This window comes from Hypanus sabinus, chromosome 20 (assembly GCF_030144855.1).
Source record: "Hypanus sabinus isolate sHypSab1 chromosome 20, sHypSab1.hap1, whole genome shotgun sequence".
In the NCBI taxonomy this organism is placed as follows: Eukaryota; Metazoa; Chordata; class Chondrichthyes; order Myliobatiformes; family Dasyatidae; genus Hypanus; species Hypanus sabinus.
In genome coordinates, this window is record NC_082725.1 from 72536751 (window position 1) to 72559091 (window position 22341).

General features: G+C 39.5%; 1 protein-coding gene across 3 annotated transcripts in view; it reads right to left on the reverse strand.

The window, feature by feature from the left end:
- nphp3 (nephronophthisis 3) overlaps nucleotides 1–22341 on the reverse strand; it is a 159744-nt gene that overhangs the window by 82398 nt on the left and 55005 nt on the right. For all 3 annotated transcript variants that reach the window (XM_059945734.1, XM_059945735.1, XM_059945736.1), the window contains 7 exons: nucleotides 21322–21478; nucleotides 18193–18267; nucleotides 17902–18081; nucleotides 6297–6400; nucleotides 4997–5111; nucleotides 2712–2855; nucleotides 92–189 (listed from right to left, as the gene is read on the reverse strand). In XM_059945734.1, coding sequence (XP_059801717.1) covers nucleotides 92–189; nucleotides 2712–2855; nucleotides 4997–5111; nucleotides 6297–6400; nucleotides 17902–18081; nucleotides 18193–18267; nucleotides 21322–21478 — 873 coding nt within the window. The remainder of the gene's footprint in view (nucleotides 1–91; nucleotides 190–2711; nucleotides 2856–4996; nucleotides 5112–6296; nucleotides 6401–17901; nucleotides 18082–18192; nucleotides 18268–21321; nucleotides 21479–22341) is intronic.

Here is a 22341-nt window from a genome sequence, read left to right on the forward strand (position 1 = left end):
TGCATTCATATTAAGATTTCAATGGAATATGTATTGTAAAGGTCAATATAAACAAACTGTCAAGAACTGTACAACCCATTCAGTTACTAACCTCCAGGTTTGGGGACAAGTCTCCACATTTACAGAAACAATCACTCTCACGTTGACAGGCAAAGGATCAATTAACCACTTCATATGCCGCTCAGCTTGCTAAAATTAGAGAAAAACAATGTTGCTACAAACGTAAAGTATTGGTCACAAAATACATGCACATCTCTTTAGATTAAACTGGTAGATTGGCTTATTATTGTCACATGTATTGAGGTACAGTGAAAAGCTGTAACACAGATCACTTTGTTATAACAATGCATTGAGGTAGTACAAACGAAAACAATTAAACAAAATACAGAATATCACGTTACAGTTACAGAGGAAGTACAGTGCAGACAGACAGTAAAATAATAAAGTAAATTGTAAGGTCAGGAATCCATCTTATTGTACCATTTCTGGTAAAGAACTTCAAGCTGAAATATCTGCTTTTCTCTCCAAACACGCTGCCTGCCACTGAGTTCCAGTTTTTTTCTGTTTTCATGCCTGTGCAGTACTGATAATGATTCAATCTAATTTAAGGCATGCACTCTGTTTGAAATTGCAAACAGATCGATCTGAAGTTTGAAAACAGCCTCTGAGTGAAGGCTTGAAATATTTTGTTTTCAGCATACTGAGAGGACACAAATAAACAGACCCACACTCCTGTGTCAAACTCTGTTGGCATTATGCCTGGTTACTTGGGTTTATTCTTTAGTATTCTTTGCTGAAAAATTGCAAGATGTATGACCTGACACCAGCAAGGTATTGGGGTATCTCAAATCAAGTCAAGTCACTTTTTCTTTTTTGGGAGCTTTGTGTGTGATGAGGCAAACTGTTCATTTGTTGGTTGAGATACAAAGGACAGAGAAATAAACAGCATGGACTACGAGTGAGGCAAGTTAGAATGGGTGAATTCTGACAACAGCAGAAGAGGTAAAACTTTATTGCAATCTCTAGTAATTATCACATTATTACCAAAAGGCACTTCAGGAGTTAATTATTAGTATTAAGATTGCACAACAGGTTTAAAAGGTAATAAATGCACCAATATAAAGATATTACAAAAGAAACTCCAGTATAGAATATATGTAACATATATATCAGACAGAGACAGGTCTCTCACACTCACATACTAGAGGGCATGTATTTAAAGTAAGGGAGGGAAAGTTTAAAGCATATGTGCAAGGCAAGCTTCCTTTTTCAAACAGAGTGCCTAGAATGGGTTGTTGGGGGGGAAGTGAAGGAAGATGATACTATAGTGGTTCTGAAGAAGCTGTTAGATAAACACATGAATGTTCAGGGATATGGATATACAGACAGGTGGTATTTAGTTTAATATTGCATCACGTTCAGTGGAGCAAAGGACCTATTCCAATGCTGTATGTCTACAGTGGACAGAGCCCTTGACCACATCTCAGCTATTTTCCACAACCTTGCTGTAACCCCCTTCTCCCTGTTGGACAGAACAAGAATAATATACCAAGTCTTTCATTTCCAATCCACTGGGCCCTGCAATCAATAGATCATCTTTCATAATTACTGCCAGCTCCAAGAAACCACCAACAGCCACTCTCCCCTCCCAATTTTCTGAAGTGATCGCTCCGTTTGCAATTCCTTAGCCCGCTGTTACACCCCCACATACCACTCCTGTATGTGATTTTCCTATGCAAATACAGAAAGTGCAAAACCTGTTCTTTAACCACTTTCCTTCTCACTATCCAGAGACAGCGTTCTTCTTAACTAGTGTTCTGCATTTGGTGTCCACAATGTGTTCTCTTTTTCATTGAAATAACCAAATGCAATTTATGAAGTAACCATACAAAGTCTGCTAGAGTGATCTTGTGCTTCAGCAGCTGCAATTTCTACTCTGATCTATCTGTGTGTGGCCTCCTGCACTGTTCAGAGACTCAACAAAAGCTCGAGAAAATATGTCTCATCTCCTCTCAGGGCATACTGTAGCCTTCGAGACACAATATAAAATTTTTCAATTTTAGACAACGTGCTCTTTATTTCTGCCCTTTAAAGATCCTTTCTACTTGCCATCATTTTACTTTTACACTGCTGGGCATGCCTTAGTGTACCAGAACAACATTAACCACAGAAACATAGGAAAGTTATCCCAATCAGTCAAAAATTCCCTTTGTTCTACTCAGTGCTCTCCCTCACCTTTGCTACAACCTATTAACAGGGTTCTCTTTCTCAGCTCTTAGGGGTCCCTCATCTAGAACATTAACTACTTCTCTTTCCTATCCTGCTGGCTAGGTCCCGCCACCTTACTATAACATCTTTTTACACAGACCATGAGGTTAATGTTCTGGTAACTTATATTGTTAAGCCATTTTGAGTTATCCCATCACATTTGACCTACACATACCATACCTACTGTAGCTTTACTCCTACTGAAAACTATCAACATATTTCATGACAGTGATAATAAACTGATTCTGATTCTAACATCCCTCTCTTTCACTGTTCTGAAGGGTAGCAGAACAGTATGTTGACTTTTCCTCTTTGTACATGCCACCAGACTCGCTGAGTTTTTCCAGCATTTTGCACTTTTGTTTCAGATATCCAACATCTGCATTTTTTTTTAACCTACATTCATTGTCAAAATTATTGTGGCCCTCTAGTTTCATTCATACCTCGATCTGGTCAATGGAGTCTATGATAATGATGATACTGCCTTGGTGGCGAGCAGATAATTTTTCCAACCATCGAGGAAACTCTTCCAGTAACTTACTTGGATCCAGTGTAAGGGTAGAGGTGGACCAGGAATGCTGTAACAACTGGAAATGAATGATAAAATGCATTATTAAGGAGCAAATGTAGCATGACTGATGCAGCTTGGAAACTGTACATCCAACATACCGCTTCTCATCAACCAATTACTAAAAAACCAGCATCATACAATTCAGCAATGCTCTTCCAACAAGCAAGAGCAGATAGTGCAGAAAACACTGCTGTCTCACACGGCCTGAGGCTCAGGGATACAATGCTGCCCTTAGACACTGTCTGCATGGAGTCTGCACATTCCCCCCGTGACTACGTACATTTCCTCCCACACCTCTAAGACATTCGGGTTCAGTAGTTCATTGGTTATTGTAAAATAGTCTAAGTTGGTGGTAGAGTATCAGGGTCAAAATGAAGGATGCGTGAAAGCAAAAAGGTTGCAGAGAATCAAGTAGGGGAGAGCAGGATTTGTGAATCAGATCACTGGCATCACTTGGAAAACCAGCACAGACTCAATGGGCCAAATAGCCTCCCACATGTGACAAAATAAAAACAATCATGAGAAATCTGTCCATGAATATCATAATTATTTTTCTTAGGAAATGTTCCCAGGAACAAGAGTATAACTGAACTCAGAGCTTAAAGTGGAGGGGGAGGGGGGGGGCTAGTATTATATACAATACAGACTGTGCTACAGGAACTTGGCGTGATCAAGCCATGAATGCCCCACTGCTCAGTGTGAAGAGGCTGTCTGTGAAACTAACGTTCAGCAGACCAGTTTAAGCAGAACAACTGCTGAGGGCTGAGATGGGAAGCTCAGGGCTGCACAGAATTGAACTCAATTGACTTTATGTCTTACATCCTTCACATACACAAGGAGTAGAAATCTTTACGTTACGTATCTTTACGTTAAATCTTTAAGTTATATATAAATGTGCAATGTGCCATTTATAGTAATTTGTAATAAATAGTATGTACAACAGAATAGTCAATATAGCTTAGAAATACAACTGTATCGGCATGAATTAATCAGTCTGATGACTAGGTGGAAAAAGCTGTCCCGGAGCCTGTTGGGCTTGGCTTTAATGCTCCACTACCATTTCCCGGATGGTAGCAACTGGAGCAGTTCATGGTTGGGGTGACTCAGGTCCCTATTGATCCTTCAGGCCCTTTTTATGTACCTGTCGCTATGCATGGTCATTGCTGGGACAGATTGCCTGGATGTGAATACCTCTCATTTCCCGTTGGATGCGTTGAAGTCGGCTCACTTTTGAGCTGGTCAACAATGGGAAATCTCTGGGCCAGAGAAAACTACGCAGACAGATGACGGTGAAGATAGCAGCTTCCATACAAATACTTCACAATGATCGCAAAAATGAGAGAGCATAAATGCAAGATGGTGGAAGGATTCATGGAAAGCTGAGGAAAAATGTTCAACTCAGGAGAAATGAAAGGGTGTGAAACTTGCTGCATGAAACGATAGTGCAGGCAAAAACCCTCAGCACTTTTAGGAAGTATTTGTATGCCTATTTAGGAAGCTAAGACCTGCAGCACTATGGAAGGAGGAATTAGTCTGGGCATCTTTTTTTCAACCAAAATGGGCGAATGGCATCCTGTGTCATGTCATTTTCAAGATTCAATGTAAAAATGCTACAGCAGTATGGGAAACATGATTCAACATTAATAGTTTCCTATTCCTGCTGTAATATTTTCCCTTTCATTTTTGCTGGTGACAAATATTGCTGTGGTCACAATCAAAGGCGAGTTCTCAAAACAACACAAAGCTGACATTATTTTCAGAAACCAGTAATAAACAGGGAGCATCTCTACACAAGATATACTAGCGACTGAGAGGCACATTCATAATGATTCTTTTTAAAGGGGTGAACACAACATTTGTTTATCTCAATGCTCTGATCAATGTTAAAGGAAGTAATTCTGATCAATTGGAAATCACTATCAAACCCAATTACAATTAGAAATTTTTGAAAATGAAAAGATATTGTAGATGCTAGAATTCTGAAGCAAAAACACAATATTGGAAACACACAGCAAGTCAGACTACATCTACTGGAAGAGAAAAAAATAACATTTCAGCTCAGAGACCCAAATATGGCTAGTACTTTCCAATTTTGCTTAATTAAAAATTATTGCCTTCCATTTCTCAAGCGTCTTACAGATGGATTCAATTCTCTACCTTCACGGTGAGTCTTTTAATTATTAATGCTGGTTCAGAACTGGTGGATAAAGGTCTTCCCACAAAATGATACAAAATTAAAGTGCTTGGGGAACGTTTTTGTTGATGCTCAATCCTTTAAAAAAAACAAGAAAAAAGTTAATGAAAATGCGAAGCTCAGTATTAAGAACATTGAACAATACTGCACAGGAACAGGGACTTGGACCCATGATGTCACTGCCAACCATGATAGCAATTTAAGCTAGTTAGAATCAAGTTTATTATCACTGACATATGTGATGAAATGTGTTGTTTTATCATATCAGCACAGCACACAGCAAAAATTATTGTAAGTTTGAATAAGTAAATAAATAGTTCAAAAGAGGAATTGTGAGGTGTTCATAGACCATTCAGAAATCTGATGCTTCATCTGCCTGTACAAGGCTGAAATCTCTCCATCCCCTGCCCAACACAGAATTTAATGTTGCTATTGTGTCCGAGTCCACCACCTATATCCAAGGCAACTATCACTCTCACAATTCTCCTTTAGAACTTCATCTTCTCACCTTAAACCCTATGCCTTCTAGAGTTTATCATATCCATCCTGGGGAAAAGACTACCCTATAGATGCCTCTTATAATTTTATATTCCTCTATCAGGTTGCTCCTCAGCCTCCAACAGAGAAAAAAAAATCCAACTTTTTCCAACCTTTCCTTATAGCTAAATCACTAATCCAGGCAACATTCTGCACCCTCTCCAACACCTCCATTTTCACCCTGTAATGCAACAACCAGAACTGCACACAACACTTTAAATATGGATTAACCAACGTTTTATTTGGCTACAACATGATTTCCCAACTTTGATAAGCAATAGCCTGACTGATAAATACAAATGCCATACGATTTTTTGCCACCTCATCAACTTATATTGTACTACTGATCATGTCTCTTTCAAAGTTTCATTTTGTAAATAAAGGGCATAACAGCTGATAGCAATCCTAATTATGTAATAATTATCAACACAACATAAACAGGAGATGTCTTTTATTGTGAGGCTTTGAGAGTCAGGGAATAACTGTACAATTGGTAAAATGGATTCTTCTAATTTATTCTTTTCATCTGTGTTCAGAACTACTAGAATTTCAAAATATATCAACTCAACTAAAGGAAAAGTTAATCAATCATAAAAAACTTTCCTTTTCAATTCTGTGGTCCTTTCAGTAAAATAAGTTTAGAGTAGCCTGAATATAGAATTCCAGGTAAGTAATAGGATACAAAAGAATTTAAAATATCACAACAGTGTTGAAGTAAGAACCTACCATTTAGACAGCAAAAGGGATTTTCCAGAGCCTGGACCACCTGATACAAGAAGTGGAGGTATAGGTGCAGGAGCTGTTACCAGATCATTCAGACGCTCAAAATACTAAAGGTAGATATCAAAAAAAGTTACAATACATTGAAAGAACATCAGTTAACAAATCTAGTTATAAAAAACTACTATAAAAGTTTGTATGTACAGCAGATGCAAAACATGTAATATTAAAACTTCAAGCTCAACAGATGAATTAAATATAAACATTCACTACAAATAAATTCACAAAAGAGCTGCACTTCTATTTAATATACAGAAAATAAGTAATGAAATTAAATGTAAATATTAAGTAAACAATAAATAACAAGAAAACTTGTGCACAGATTCTACTGGATTATATTTCAATATTTCAACATGTTTGTCTAGTTGTTAAATTACTGAACCTGAGTCCTGCCTTACCTATTAATCCAGGCAGACAAGATCCAATCCCATTACAGCAGCTGGAGAATTGAAACTCAACAAACAAATAAATAAAGAGGACTTTCATAAAAGTAATAGTACCAGTAACCATATAATGGAATGTAATTCTCTGAGGTGCAGGCCACACGTGTAGCTACCCCTGTATACTGTTAAGTAACAGCAGTAATAGATCGCAAATTGAGTCAGGTTTTGACGTTAAAACAAATATCTTTATTAGTATCTACTCAAGAATGTAGAAAATTAAACGAAATAAACAGAAGTTAACAGTGTTATGTGTGTGTGGCTCCCAAACTGTCAAGCTTAGGAACAGTTCTTAAAATGTTAAGATGGCAAACTAGAAAGGTCCAGTAATTTAAGGTATAAATGAGGGGAGAGATTTGTAAATCCACATTAAAATGTAGCAAAGAGGCGATTACGAAAAATTCCACAGGTCCCACACTGGGAAAACGAAGTAACAGTCGCCGAAGATCTTATCCGAAATCCACGTAGAAATAGCACAAGATGACGGTCATAGAATATCCCTTCGCACAAGTGGTTACCACATAGTACACCTGAATCCAGGTAAGGGTTAGCAAAAGTGGTTGCCACAGGATACTCCCAACAAAATCCACATATGAATCATACGAAGTGACTAGTCACACATCCAATGTGCACTGTGTGCCATTAATCACCCTAATCCTTTGGGCACGGGAAAGTATCAGACTATAGTAGCGAGCTGTTCCTGCCCACAGTCCAAACTTTCCACTCTCTCTCTCTCCTGAAAGTCCCAGCGGTCTGTCGCAGTGTGTTATACTGTCATCACAGTCCCGCCTCATCCAAGCGTTTTAAAGTGACACCCACAGTACAACTCCGTGGTTACGTAACAATACGAAACTGGTGGAAGTACCAACATCTTGCAGGAGTGCAGTCTGGAAGAAAGGACTAGGTTGGATGATCTAAAGCAAATGTTGAACATTACAGGGAGGCTACATAACCATTCTCTGGGAGATGGGGATGATTCCAACATTGGGATATACTGTATATTGGCACCAATGGAATAGATAAGGAGATAAGGAAGTCTAGATTATTCCCAATGCCATATGTTGGAGAGTACAAAAAAGAATAATGTAAAATAATGTGTGGTAAACAGAGTTCTGATTTGCAGAGCGTTCTGACTTTTGGGCCAAGTGGGAATCATACATCTGCAATCAATGTTCTTGGAGACTGTTGAGAGAGCCATCAGGATGCATTGTAAAAGAATCAGAGATTTAGATCTGAACAGAGAGAGCACAGGAAGATTAAAAAGAGGCTTACAGTGCAAATATACAAAATGCTTCATGAATATTCTAATGGAGGAGGACAGGCAAATTAAATCCAAAGCTTCCTGGTTGATCAAAATGATGGCAAACAATTAAAAAATTAACACAGAACAGATGCCAGCTGTTCACAATTGGGAATGAGAATGATTTCAGAACATTCAGAGTGGAAGACAAAGTCAATACTGGGGCTAGACCAACTTTGAAGCCAAAAGACAGCAACATGCAAAGGTTGATTGTGAGAGGCTTGTTGCAGTAAAAGGACATCTATCAAGTGGGCCACTTTTCTTAAAAGACAGGTAGGGAGAGTTCATGGCCAGCAAGTTGGAGTGAAGGGCAAGGCCAAAAGAATTAGGGAACCCAGGTTCAAGAGGGATATTGAGGATCTGGTCAGAAAAAGAATTATATTTGTATTATTGTCATGAAAACACTATCTTGCATACTGTGCATACAAATCAATCCATTAAAACAATGAACAATGACAGAGTGCAGAATAAGGTGTTACAGTTACAGAGAAAATGCAGTGCAAACAGATAATCAACAGTCCATCTTATTACAGTAGAAGACCTTTCAATAGTCTTACAACAGCAGCGTTGAAGCTGCCCTTGAACATGGAGATATGGGATTTCAAGTTTCTGTATGTTCTGAAGAAGGGTCTTGGCCCAAAACGCCACCTGCTTATTCAGTTCTATGGATGCAGCCTGATCTGCAGAGTTCATAGAGTCAGAGAAGTACATTAGAAACAGGCTGTTGGCCCATCTAGTCCACGCAGAAACCATTTAAACTGCCTACTCACATCGACCTGAACCAGGACCATATCCCTCCATACCCCTATTATCCATGTACCAATCCAAAAGTACCGCCTGTTTACTGGATGTCTCTGGAAATACAGCTCGTTAGCCCCTTACTAACAGCCACTGAACTCTGTGTCGAGGAAACCATCTTTTCTCAGGCTCTGTACATCTAAGGCAATACAACTTTGGTCCCGTCAAACCCATGAGATTAGCATGTCTCGCACATCCAAACACCAGTTTGTGCGAATGCTGTGTAATTTACTGCCCCCCATAATTGCCATTGGCAAGAAATAACAGACTGTACACTGCATACAATTATAAAGGAAGTATATTTAAGAATATTAACTTAACCAGACAGTTATTAAAGAAAAGAAAGAAAAAGACAAAAGGGTCCATCACAACTAAACAGTCAAATGTGCACACAAGTTGGAACTCAACTTGCAGTTGTCGTTAACTCACTCACTGGACCCTCAATCTGTGTGAAAGCACACACCACCTTCCAAATGTCATTTGAAATCCCTCTTGAATTGGTCTTTCCTACTTGAAGCCATTTATCTGCATGAAGCACCTTGTGCTAAGGAGATGGCATCCTCAGCCATCTTCCCTCCTGTCTGCTCCCAGCTCCCACCAAAAAGACCATCACCCACACCAGTGTCTCTACCCAGCGTTCTCTCAAACCTTCTCCTAATTCCACCATCGTGACTGGCTGACACATTCCCAGGTTGAACAACAAAGCCCCTCATCTCAGCTCAAACCCAAACAGGCTGAGAGCAGAACAGACTGGTCTTACAGAACTGCTAAGTGAAATACTATAGCATAGCAGTAAAAATCTTCACCACAGCATTTCACAAAGTTCCCATAAACATTGAAATCAAGCTCGCATGCACAACTTGTACTCATTTCACACTTTCATGACCCTCTGAAGAAGTTTCCCCTCATGTTCCCCTTAAACATTTCACCTTTCACCCTTAGCCCATGATCTCTCGTCACAGTCCCACCCAACCTCAGTAGAAAAAGCCTTCTTGCATTTACCCTAAGCCTGCACTGCTTCTGTTACCATTGATGGTGAAGGCATGGATGTGATGAACCCTACAAATTACCTGGGGGCGCACCTGGATAACAGATGAATGGAGCACCAACACAGAGGCTGTGTACAAGAAAGGCCAGAGTTGCCTCTACTTCCTGAGGAAACTGAGGTCCTCTGGAGTATGCAGGCCTCTCCTTCACGTTCTAGCAGTCTGTTGTCACCAGTACAATCTATGCAATGGTGTACTGGGGAAATGGCATCAACATGGGTAATACCAATGGGCTCAATAAACTGATTAGAAAGGCTGGCTCTACTATCGGAGTCAAATTGGACACACAAGAGGCTGTGGTAGAACAAAAGACCCTACAGAAAATACTGACAATTCTGGACGTTTCTTAACCAGTTCATGCCACCTTGTAATTTGAGTAATTGACCAAGAAAACAGCACTGCTCCAGAGAGTGCTATATGAGGTCATTCTTACCCTTGGCCATTAGGCTCTATAACAAGTCAACCTATAGCCAGGAAAGTGATGACCCCTCTGTTAGACTGTTTGTGGTAACTTATTTTTTATTTCCACTTTTCTTCTAATATTTGTACACTTGTAATGCTACTATGACACTATGATTTCTTTTGGGATCAATAAAGTATCTATCTATCCCCCTCATAATTTTGAATACCTCTTTCAAATCTTCTACGTCCTAAAGAATACAATCTATTTGATCTTTCCTCACATTCAGGTCCTCCAGATCCGGCAACATCCTTATAAATTTTCTCTGTACTCTTCCAACCTTGTTTACATCTTTCCTGAAGGTAGGTGACCAAAACTGCACACAGTATTCCAAATTGGGCCTCACCAACATTTTGTACACCTTCAACATAACATCCCATCTTCTGTACTCAACACCATACAACCATATAACAATTACAGCATGGAAACAGGCCATCTCAGCCCTTCTAGTCCATGCCGAACGCTTACTCTTACCGAATCCCACTGACCCGCACTCAGCCCATAACCCTCCATTCCTGTCTTGCCCATATACCTATCCAATTTTACTTTAAATGACAATACCGAACCTGCCTCTACCATTTCTACTGGAAGCTCATTCCACACAGCTACCATTCTCTGAGTAAAGAAATTGTCCCTCATGTTACCCTTAAATTTTGCCCCCTAACTCTCAACTCATGTCCTCTTGTTTGAATCTCCCCTACTCTCAATGGATTGACTTATGAAGGCCGATGTGCCAAAAGCTTTCTTTACAACCCACGCTTATGAACTCTATCTAATAGTGATTCCACTTTCAACAAATTATGGACCTGTATTCCCAGATCACTTTGTTCTACTGTATTCCTCGGTGGCCTACTGTTCACTGTGTAAGACCTCCCTCGGCTGGTCCTACCGAAGTACGAAACCTTGCACTTATCTGCATTAAATTCCATCTGCCCTGTTTCAGCCCATTTTTCCAGGTGATGCAGATTCCTCTGCAAGCCATGATTGTCTTCCTCACTGTTCACTACACCCCTAATCTTGGTGTCATCCACTAATTTGCTGATCCAGTTAAGCACATTATCATACAGATCATTGATACAGATGACAAACAACAAAGGATCCAGTACCAGTCCCTGTGGCATGCCACTAGTCACAGGCAGAGAGGATACAATCTAGTACCACTCTCTGACTTCTCCCACAAAGGTAGTGCCTCATCCAATTTACCAGTTCATACTGAATGCTGAGCAACTGAACCTTCTTGACCTATGCAGGACAACATCCATTGCCTTGTCTTCATCGACTTTCCTGGTAACTTCCTCAAAAGCTCTGTAAGATTGGTTAGACATGATCTACCACGCACAAAGCCATGCCTTTGCCTATCCAAATATTTATATACCCTGCCCCTTAGAATACCTTCCAGTAACTTAAATATCTCTGTTAGGGCCCCAGCATTTTCTGCACACCTCCCATAGTATCAATTTGTCAGGCCCTGGGGATTTATCCACCCTGATTTGCCTCAGGGTAACAAACACCTCCTCCTCTGTAATCTGTAATGAAGTTGATGCTGCTCTCCTCTCACTTCAATAGATTCTGTGTCCGTTTTCTGAGTAAATACCAATGCAAATAATTCACTTAATATCTCTTCCATCTGTTTTGGCTCCATACATGGATTACCATTCTAATCTTCCAGAGGACCAACTGTGTCCTTTGCAAGCCTGTTGCTGTTAACATATCTGTAGAATCCCTTAGAGTTCTCCTTCACATTGTCTACGAGACAAATTCATACCTTTTAGCCTTTCTGATTTCTTCAAGTGTTCTTTTACATTTCTTATATTCCATAAGTACCACATTTGCTCCTGCTTGCCTATACCTGCTATGCACCTCTTAACCAGGGCCTCAATAGCTCTTGAAAATCAAGGTTCCCTACACTTGTTACTTCACCTTTTATTCTGAAAATCACATACAAACTTTGTACTCTCAAAATTTCACTTTTGAAGGCGTCCCACTTACCAAGTGCACCTTTGCCTGTCCTAATCCACACTTACCAGATCCCTTCTGAGACCATCAAAATTGGCCTTTCTCCAATTTAGAATTTCAATTTGCAGATCAGACCTACCATTTTGTATATTTACTTTGAAACTAATGGCATCATGGTCACTGAATACAAAATGTTCCCCTAAACAAACTTCTGACACCTGCCTGCCCTGTCCCATTTCCTAGGCATTTGTATGTTGTTTTCTCCAATATTTTGTGCGTAGTTTTGAATCTTCTGTCAATATGAGGGAGAAGTGAGAATGTTCAGGGTGGGAAGGTCCTTGATTTCTTTACCAAGGCAGTGAAAAGTGTTTGGCGGGAAGGCTAGTTTCCACAATCTGCTGAGCTGTTTCCATTGCTCTCTGCAGTTTCTTGTGGTCATGCACAGAGCAGTTGTAAAACCAAGGCATAACACACCCAGACAGGTATTGGTGTGCTTTCTACATGGCTGGACAGGACAGGCTTACATTTACATTCATTCTAGGAACGTGAAACTGACAACTCTCTCAACCTCAGCACTACTGATGTAAGCAGGAGCATGCGCATTCTCTCCCCTCTTCCTAAAGTCAATGGCCAGTTCTTTTGTTTTGCTGGCTTTGAGGGAAAGGTTGTTGGTATGACACCATGTCACTAGACTCCCTATCTCTGATTCGTCTTTATTTGAGATATGACACACTACAGTGGTATAATTTGCAAACATAGATATAGAGCAAAATCTGGCCATACAGTGCTGAATGTATGGAGAGTAGAGTATCTGACTGAGAACACAGTCCTTGTGAGGCACCAGTGTTGAGAATCATTGTTGCTACTGATTGTTGTCTGCTAGTCAGAAATTCAAGCATCCAGTTGTAAAATGAGGTGTTGAGTCCCAGCTCTAGGAGTTTGGAGATAAGTTGGTGTTATAGTTAACACAGTAAATATAATGTTGAAGTTGGAGCTGTAAACAATAAACAATAGTCACCTTATAGCTATCCTCCTTCCCCTTACCCCACCTTTCAAATCTGGCATCTTCCCCCTTCTTTTGCAGTCCTGAAAAAGGGTTTCTGTCTGAAACGTCAACTGTTTATTCATTTCCATAGATGCAGCCTGACCTGCTGAGTTCCTGCAGCATTCTCAGTGATGCTCTTGGTGACCTTACTGTCCAGATGCTCCAGAGATTAGTGCAGAGCTAGAGAGATGGCATCCACTGTCGGTCTGTTTCTGTGGTAGATGAATTAGAGTGGACTGAAGCTGTCTGGAAGCTGGAACTAGCCTCTTGCAGTTCATGATGGTGGATGTTATTAAAACAAGTTACCTTGTTTCATGTCAGGCAAAAACAGCTGGGCTCAAAATTAATCCTTCGAAGAGAACAAGGGATGTAGGGGTACCAAATAAAATGCAGAGGACAAAATGACAATTTATCCTTGTATACAAACAAAAGGGGACCCTGAGAGTTCTGACAAATACATTGCAAGTAAAAAGATAACCAGGGAAAGAATAGGTCCCATTAGGATCTGCGTGCTCATCTATATGTGGGGCCATGGGAGATGGATAAGGTCTTATTGCACAGCTGTACTTACTGAGAAGGTGGTCACGGAAGCTTGGAAATTTAGCTAAGAGAATAATGACATCTTGGAATATATCCACTTTTGCCCAAGGTCTTAAATCACAAGGTGGATAAATCTTCTGGGCCTGATTAAATGTACTCGTAGACACAGTGGAAAACAGGGGAACAAACTGCTGGTGCCCTGGCAGATGAGGATTTCTATCATTAGTCATGGGTAATGTACCAGAAGACTGAAGGACGGCTGATGATGGGGTATTATCTAAGAAGAGCTGCAAGGAAAAGTCAAGAATCTGCAGGCCAATGAATCAAACATCAGTGGCAGGGAAGTAACTGGAAGCAATTCTGAGGGATGGGATTTGGAAAGGACACAAGTGATTAGGGAAGGTTAACACGGCTTTCTGAGCAGGAAATTCTCTCTCATGAATTTGATCACATATTTTAAAAATATGACCATGAGGATTTATGTCAGGAAGACAGCAGATGATGGTCGACAGGATCTAGGTTAATTGACAAAGTGAGCCAAGGAACAGCAGGTGGAATTTAACTCAAATACAAGTGTGAAGTGGGAAGTTAAACTAGGTAAGAACCTGCATAGTGGTGTTATAGAACAAAGACCCAAGGATACAGGTACGTATTACATACTTTGTGACACAGGTGGTCAGGGTAGCGAAGTCATATAGTATACTTGCCTTCATCACATAGGGTATTGTGTACAAGAGTCTGGATGTCATGTTACAACGATATACAATGTTGCCAATATAGCACCTGGAGTACATTGTGCAGTTCTGATTCCAAAACTATGGGAGGAATGCAATTAGCTGGAGAGGAAGCAGAAAAGATTCACAAAGATGTTGCTGGACTTGAGGGTCCAAGTTATGAGGAGATGTGTTCCAACAGGCATTCCAATGTACATTTCATTCATTTTTTTTAAAATATTACGAAGTATAATTGGTTTCCCATTGGACCCTAGCACACCCAGACCATGCGAACTCAAGACCCCAGTGCATTTAAAGGTAGCACACAAAGCTGAGTCCAGTGTATTTACAGCAGAGGTTCCCAACATGGGATCCACAAACCCCTTACTTTGTGGTATTGGTCTAAGGCATAAAAAAGGATGGGAACCCCTGATTTAGAGAGAACCTAGCAATCAGAATCTGTTGAACCAGTGTTCCAGATAACAAAACAGAGGTTTCCAACAGCTGAACAGTAGATTATTGGTGTTTTACTGTAGACACAAATGATGATGTAAATTCTTCAAACATTTGGCATTCAATTGTGATTTAGACAGATGTAACAGCAACTGCAACCTCGGCAGAGACGTTAATATAAATATCATGCTTCTTCACCTAAGTTGGAAATTAGATTCAATTTATGAAATGACTCACTGAAAAGAAGATTGCAACAACACATTGTAGTATGGTAAAGGCATGCTGTCGAAGTTAAACCAAGTAGCTTATCGGGCAAGTAACCCATTATATCTTAGGTCCAACAAGTGCTTGACAGATAGAGCTGATGCTTCAGTGCCAGGGCTCAATTCTGAAACGGGCACTGTCATATAGTTTGACATATTCTCCCATAGTCATATGGGGTTCTGCCAGTTCCCAAAGACATGCCAATAGGTTAAATGGCTACTGTAAATTAGATAGTGCAAGTAAAAGCCAAAAGAACCAAAAGAGGGTTGATCAGTAAGCAGGAGCCTACCCAGACAGGTCCTGGGAAATGTCATATTAACACATTTCCTTTCATCATACACTCAGTGGCCACTTTATTAAATGCCCCCTGTACCTAATAAAGTGGCCAGAATGTATGTTCATGGTCTTCATGTGGTGCATGTCATGGTATGATCATAGCCCATTCAATGTGCTATGCCTTCAGATATGCTCTTCTACAAACTGTTGTAACAAGTAGTTATTTGAGTTACTGCCACCTTCCTGCCAGCCTGAACCAGTCTGACCCTTCTTCTCCGACCCCTCTCATTAACAATGCATTTTCATCCACAGAACTGCCACTCACTTGATGTTTTTTTTGCTTTTCCACACCATTTTCACTAAACTAGAGACTATTGTGCGTGAATATCCGAAGAGATCAGCAGTTACTGAGATATTCAATCCACCCCATCTGGCACTAACAATCAATCAAAGTCACTTAGGCTGCGTCCACACTAGACTGGATAAATCCGTAACCAAAACTTTTTCTCTTCGTTTGACCCTCTGTCCACACTGAAATGGCGTTTTCCTCCATTGAAAACAAAGCTTTTCTAAAACACCCTCCAGAGTGTGTAAATTTGAAAACACCGCTTGAGCATTAGTGGACAGCGTAACTGGAGATCTCTAGAAACACTGTCATGACATGCCAGAACAAATGGCCGCATTTCATTGTTTTCTTGAACACAACCCCCTACACAACCTAACAATTTCAGAACAGACGGCAACAAGACTGAAGCCAAAAGAGTTAGAAATGTACTCACCAAATACTTTGACCCATAACTTACTGAATAAATAAGTATGCTCACTTTGCCCTGTTTTCTGTCTTTGCTTGTATGAAGGTGGTTTACCTATTTATGCAAGTACTTCTCTGAAAATAGATGTGTAACAGCCTACTGTAACACTGTATGGAAATACAAGATAACACTGATGCAGACGTGTTTAATACATTTAACAAAATGCTTTATTAATACAACAGTTAGTCAGTTTTTCAACGTTCGTCGTCAGCCGGCTCATACCATTCGTGAACTCCCTGTCCATTGCCTCCATGCACTCCAGTATTTGTTTTTTTTTCCAGTTTTAAGTCCTCCTGCACGAGAGCCAACAGCTATCCGTCACTTAGCAATTTCTTTTTAAGTTTTTCTAGTCTGTAACTGCACAAACGCGACTTTCACTGCAAGATTCGACCCCAAACATGTCGCTTGTTTTCTGTAGATATGTCCTGCGCATGCCCAGTAGGAGGAGATTCGCCCAAATACCGGTTTTAATGTAGACAGAGGTATTTTCAAAAACACTTGGTGTGGACGCCTATTGTTTTTACTCAAAATCGGCGTTTTCAAAATTATCCAGTCTAGTGTGGATGTAGCTTTAAATCACAGTTCTTCACCATTCTGATCTTGGTCTGAACAATAACTGAAACTCCCAACCATGCCAGCATGCTTTGTGCATTGAGTTGCTGCCACATGATTGGCTGATTAGATATTTGTATTAGCGAGGTGTACACAATGAAGTAGCCACTGAGTCCAAGTGGCTCATTAAGTTAATGGTGAATCACACTTAGAAAACACATTTCACCAAACCCTTTGTACACAAAATGCTGCAGGAACTCAGCATATCAGGCAGCATCTATGGAAATTAATGAACAGTCGACATTTTGGTCCAAGACCCTTCATCAGGACAAAATCTTTATCGTACCACATTCACATTGGCTCCCTCCAGATCCTACAATTCACCTACATTTTAGTGGCTAAATAACTGATCTGCCTGAGCACCCAAAGGAAACAAATGTGATGAGAGGGAGAAAGAGCCAAGTTCAGAGATAGCACCTGAGATCAGGATTAAACCCACATTACTGAAGCTGCAAGGAGGCAGAGAACTGCTTTGCTTGGAACCAGAACAGACTGGTGGGTTCAATAGCCTTCTCCTGTGATGTAATAACCAAGTTATTTTATTTTTTGCACTACACGGTTGATACCAATGTACTAGCAAAGATATTTACATCAATGCTTTTTGGCCTTTGCAATGATTTAAGCTGTACAGTAGAAACCCATTCCAAACTGCTATATGATTTACCTATTCCCTTTCAAATCTGCCGTTTTGTTGCATCTATGAGGTTGAAGCACAGCCCTGTGGCACTCTGCGACTGAATTCTGTTCCATTGAAATGTTACCCATGTATTTGTGTTTCACTGTGATGATTATGGTGGTGCTTTTTAAAATGGTTGAGAGCATAAACTAATGCATACCTTCTCAAATCCCAGTTCACAAGTTGATCCAATTGCAGCCTGAAAAGCTTCCAACTGTTCCTGCTCTTCATGCATGTCCCAAATTGCATCTCCAAAGTCCTCCTTTTCCCAATTAGGGGAGTCATCTTCAATTCCGGAATCTTTGTTTTCAAGATCTGTGCTTTCCCAACCCAGCAATTCCTAAACCAAAGGTTAAGGGCTTTTACTAATAATGTTCTTTCCTGTTGCTGTGAAATCCAAGATGTTGGAATCACAATTAAAATATAAATATGAATTCCAGTCTTACATTACCTGCTTGATGATCTTTTCTATTTGGGAAAATGTTTTTTTTGCCCCCTCCTCAGCATTTCCATCATGCTCAATGATCTAATAAATAAACAGTGAATAGAGATTTGATAGAAATCTTCAAGGTAACAAGTCAAGACAAAACAAAAACAGAAACTACTCCCATTGGTAGAAGGATGAGAACTCAGAGGACAAATTTTTGCTGGCTTGGTAAAAGAACCATCAATCTGCTTGCTGAAATAACCTACAAATTCAATCATTGATTTCAAAAAGAATAGCATAAATATTTCAAAAATCAACTTGCAGAGCCTGGTGAATTAGACTAACCTAATGCACTCTGATATTAAAGCAATTGAGGTCCATAGGCCAAAGATCTCCATGCTTTAACAGTCCTGTAACTGACAATTCCAGGAGTGTCCATTTGGACTTCCAACAGCTTTTCAGAAAATACAACAGAAATTTTGAAGCATGATAAGCTTAAAAGTCAGACAGCATCCATGATAAACAAAAAGCTAATACTTCAACCTACTGGCCTTACCCAGATGCTGGGTAGGTGTTTCAGAAGTTCAGTTTCTAAACTATATTTCAATCATTTCTTTAATATTGAAAGTTGGAAGATCCTGTACAAGGGGCAACTTATGATCTGATAAGACAATATTTAAATAATAATTGTTCAGTATAGGAGCCAATCAATAGTCAAGTCCCAGAGGTTCGTTATGTTAACATTATTCATTAGAAAGTGAATTGGATGTTTTTGTATATACAGCTCAAGACCAAGCACTCTGTCCCATAATGTAAATGACAACCTAAGCTAAGGACCCCTTCTGCTCGTGCAAGGTCCATATCAAACTCAGAATTAGGTTTATTGTTAATTAGGTTTATTGTAGTGTTCATCCTTCCCATCTCTGCGTATTCACATGCCCATGAAATGTCTCTACTATTGTACACAAAAATACAACTGCAGATGCTGTGGATCAAAGAATACATACACAATGCTGGAAGAACTCAGCGGGCCAGTCAGCATTCGTGAGAAAAGAGTAGCCAATATTGTATCTGTGTCCACCACTATCCATGGCAGAGCATCCCAAGCACCCAACACTATATATGTAAACAAACTTATCCCCTCTGGCCTTAAATGCATGCCCTCTGGTATCAGACAATTCAACACTGAAAATAAGGCATCAGCTGTATATCTATGCTACTCCTAATTTTATTAACTTCTGTCAGGTCTCCCCTCAGCCTCTGCCTTAAAGATATCTTCTCGCTATGTTTCACAGAAGTGCACGGTACAGGCAAACAAGTTTAAAGAGGAGATATTACAAGGGCTTTACTTCAAGGGGAAAGCGAGATCTGGGGAATATCTTATACGGGGCCTAAATAGTTCTAGTCTTGACTAATAGTGGAGCACAGGAGGCAGCAAAGAAGCATGCATTATTAGACATACAGAGCCCAGGACAGGTAGAACTGGATGGGCTATCAGTGATAATAGGGTTTGCACACAGGTTATTGGAGGGGTTGAAAGTTCAGAACAAGAGCAAAATAGTAAAGAAACAGAAGGCTATGGATAAGCTAAAGTTTACAAAGTAGGCTCATCAAAAAGAAAACCACACACACAAACGACGAATGGTGAAGCAGAGACAGAAAGACAAAATGAAACAATTTCAGATAGCTGACTTCTTGTTCCTTTATAAACTATACAGTTTCTATTTTTTGAAACAAGTGCATAAGGATGTTTAGACATGGGTGTTGACCACAATTCCACTTTGCATCTTGAATTAACTTATATACAGGAATCAGCCAGGGCCCCATAACAGCTGCTTTAGCCTCGAACTAAATAATTATCACTAAATAAATGCACAATTTTCAAATCAAACATTTCCAGAGCTATAATTCCTTTATCATATTCATTTGCATGAATGAAGTGATAATCACACAGACATATATTTGTAAAGAAAATGCATACCGTAAGTACATCCAAGCTGCATCAAAACACAATTGTTTAAATGTTAGACAAACAAATCATATGTATAGTAACAATTACTAAAAACTAAATCCATAATTTTTAAAGTGCAAAACTGTAGGGCTGTGGTATACATGAGATATTCCCAAGGAATGGACCTGGATCATTATGGTGAAAGGCAAACACACTTACCTACAACAGACTTGGTCTCTCATTGGTGAAGACCAAAGCAGTGCAAGGTATTCATGCTGGAAACATCAAATCCCACCCAATGATATCATATTCTGATATTTACAAATACTCAAAACAAATTGAATTTAAAATGAATCATACTATTAAAAAGTTTTAAAATGTTATAAAAACATTTTAAATTTTGACATTAATTAAAACACTTATTAATGATAATTAAATATCTGATGAAGTCTCAGCAGCAATATAAAAGCTGGAATTTAACCTGTCTCCACCTAGTCGCCAAGCAAATGGCAAATCTAACCTGACACTGGCTCAGTGGACAGATTTTCCACAGCAAGTTCCTCCACTATTTTGTTCTTTGCTTCAGATTCCAGTATTTGTAGTCAGTTATTGCTGGGATAAGCAAGGAGATGGTGCACTGCCGCTGGATTTTATAAAGAGTTCGTGCTATTACCTTATAGTTCCAGCAGCCTGACCTGGTTTGGTCCTGATCTATAGTCATGTCTGTGTGGTATTTGCTGGTTCTCCGTGACTATATGGGCTACAACCTGATTTTCCAACTTTCTCTACATCCCAAACATTTGCAGGATGGTAGACTAATTAGCCACTACTGTATAACTTACTGCTAGTGTAGTTGGGTGATAGGAGAGGGTGAATTTAACAGGCATGTGATAGCTAATAGGTTACAAGGAAAACCTGGGGACTCCTTAGAGCCAACATAACCAATCAGCCAAATGACCTCCATTTAATTAATTAAAAAAAATGAAGTCTGAACATTAAAATTACAGATGCAAGATACTTGGGTTTAGGTTGTTAAGTCCACATGAGTGCTTTGTCAATATGGCTTTTCCCTCAAAATGCATAACAGTTGAATGCCCTAAAGAAACAAATGCAATAGGAAAACTGAAAATTGCACTCTGCGAGGAATTTTCTAAACAGAAGTGTAGAATGAACAGTAAGATTCTTCTGATTCCATATACTACCTTTGCTCTTTGGGAATGGTTTGCATCAGAAACTTTGCCGATCAATTGATGTACATGTGCTGAATTGTCACCAGTCTCCACCACTCTGCGATAAATTACCAAAGGTCTGGTCTCAGCATTCTTCAGGAAACACTCTTCACAGTCCTCTTCGATACACCTTGCATAAACAGAACAAGGCAAAGCCATAACTCAAAGGCAAAATACTGTAGGGTGTAGCAAATATGAACACCAAACATGGTTGAACACTCTTAAGTCAGAAGGGAGGAACAGTAGCAATTCAGGTCCAAAATATTGATGCTACTGAACTGTTAAATACTTCTGACATTTTCTGCTTTGAAGCAGGGTTGCAATTAAAATGAAAGGAGTGAATTTGTTCTTAGCACATGAAGACCTTGCAAATATCCTTCATTTTTGCCTGATTCTATTCCACCACAGATTCTCTCTTCTCTTCTAAATATTATAGACAGTGTTGAATAAGAAAACTACAACACACAAACCCAGTTTGCTAAATACAAATTGCCCAAACCTTAAAAAATCCTATCAGACCTATGTGAATAGAAACTCTAGAATATTTCCCAATTCACTGGTTCTGTGAAAGTTGCATGCACAAGAGAAAAAGACAGGAAATACCAAATTTCAAACAAAACTGGAGTTCACCTCAATTGCTTTGGCGGAGTGCATATAACAAATAAAAACAAAGCCATGAGAACATGAACCAAATATAGTCTTCAAGTGAAAGTCTCACAGAGCAAGAGATAACTAGATTAGAGCACACTAGCCCCTAGTTTATAGTATTAAATTTACTTGTATATAATGTATTCGTAGTAAAAAATATGCACCTGGAGTGACATAGTTAAATCATACTTCACAATGATTTATTCTATCATCTACATTTAAGATAAATTACATGATTTCAAAATTCAAGTGGTACACCTTTTTTAAAAAGCTGAACATTTACTGAATTCACTGACCAACCCTACATCAACACTACCATCCTTAGACCACCATGGAGTATGCATA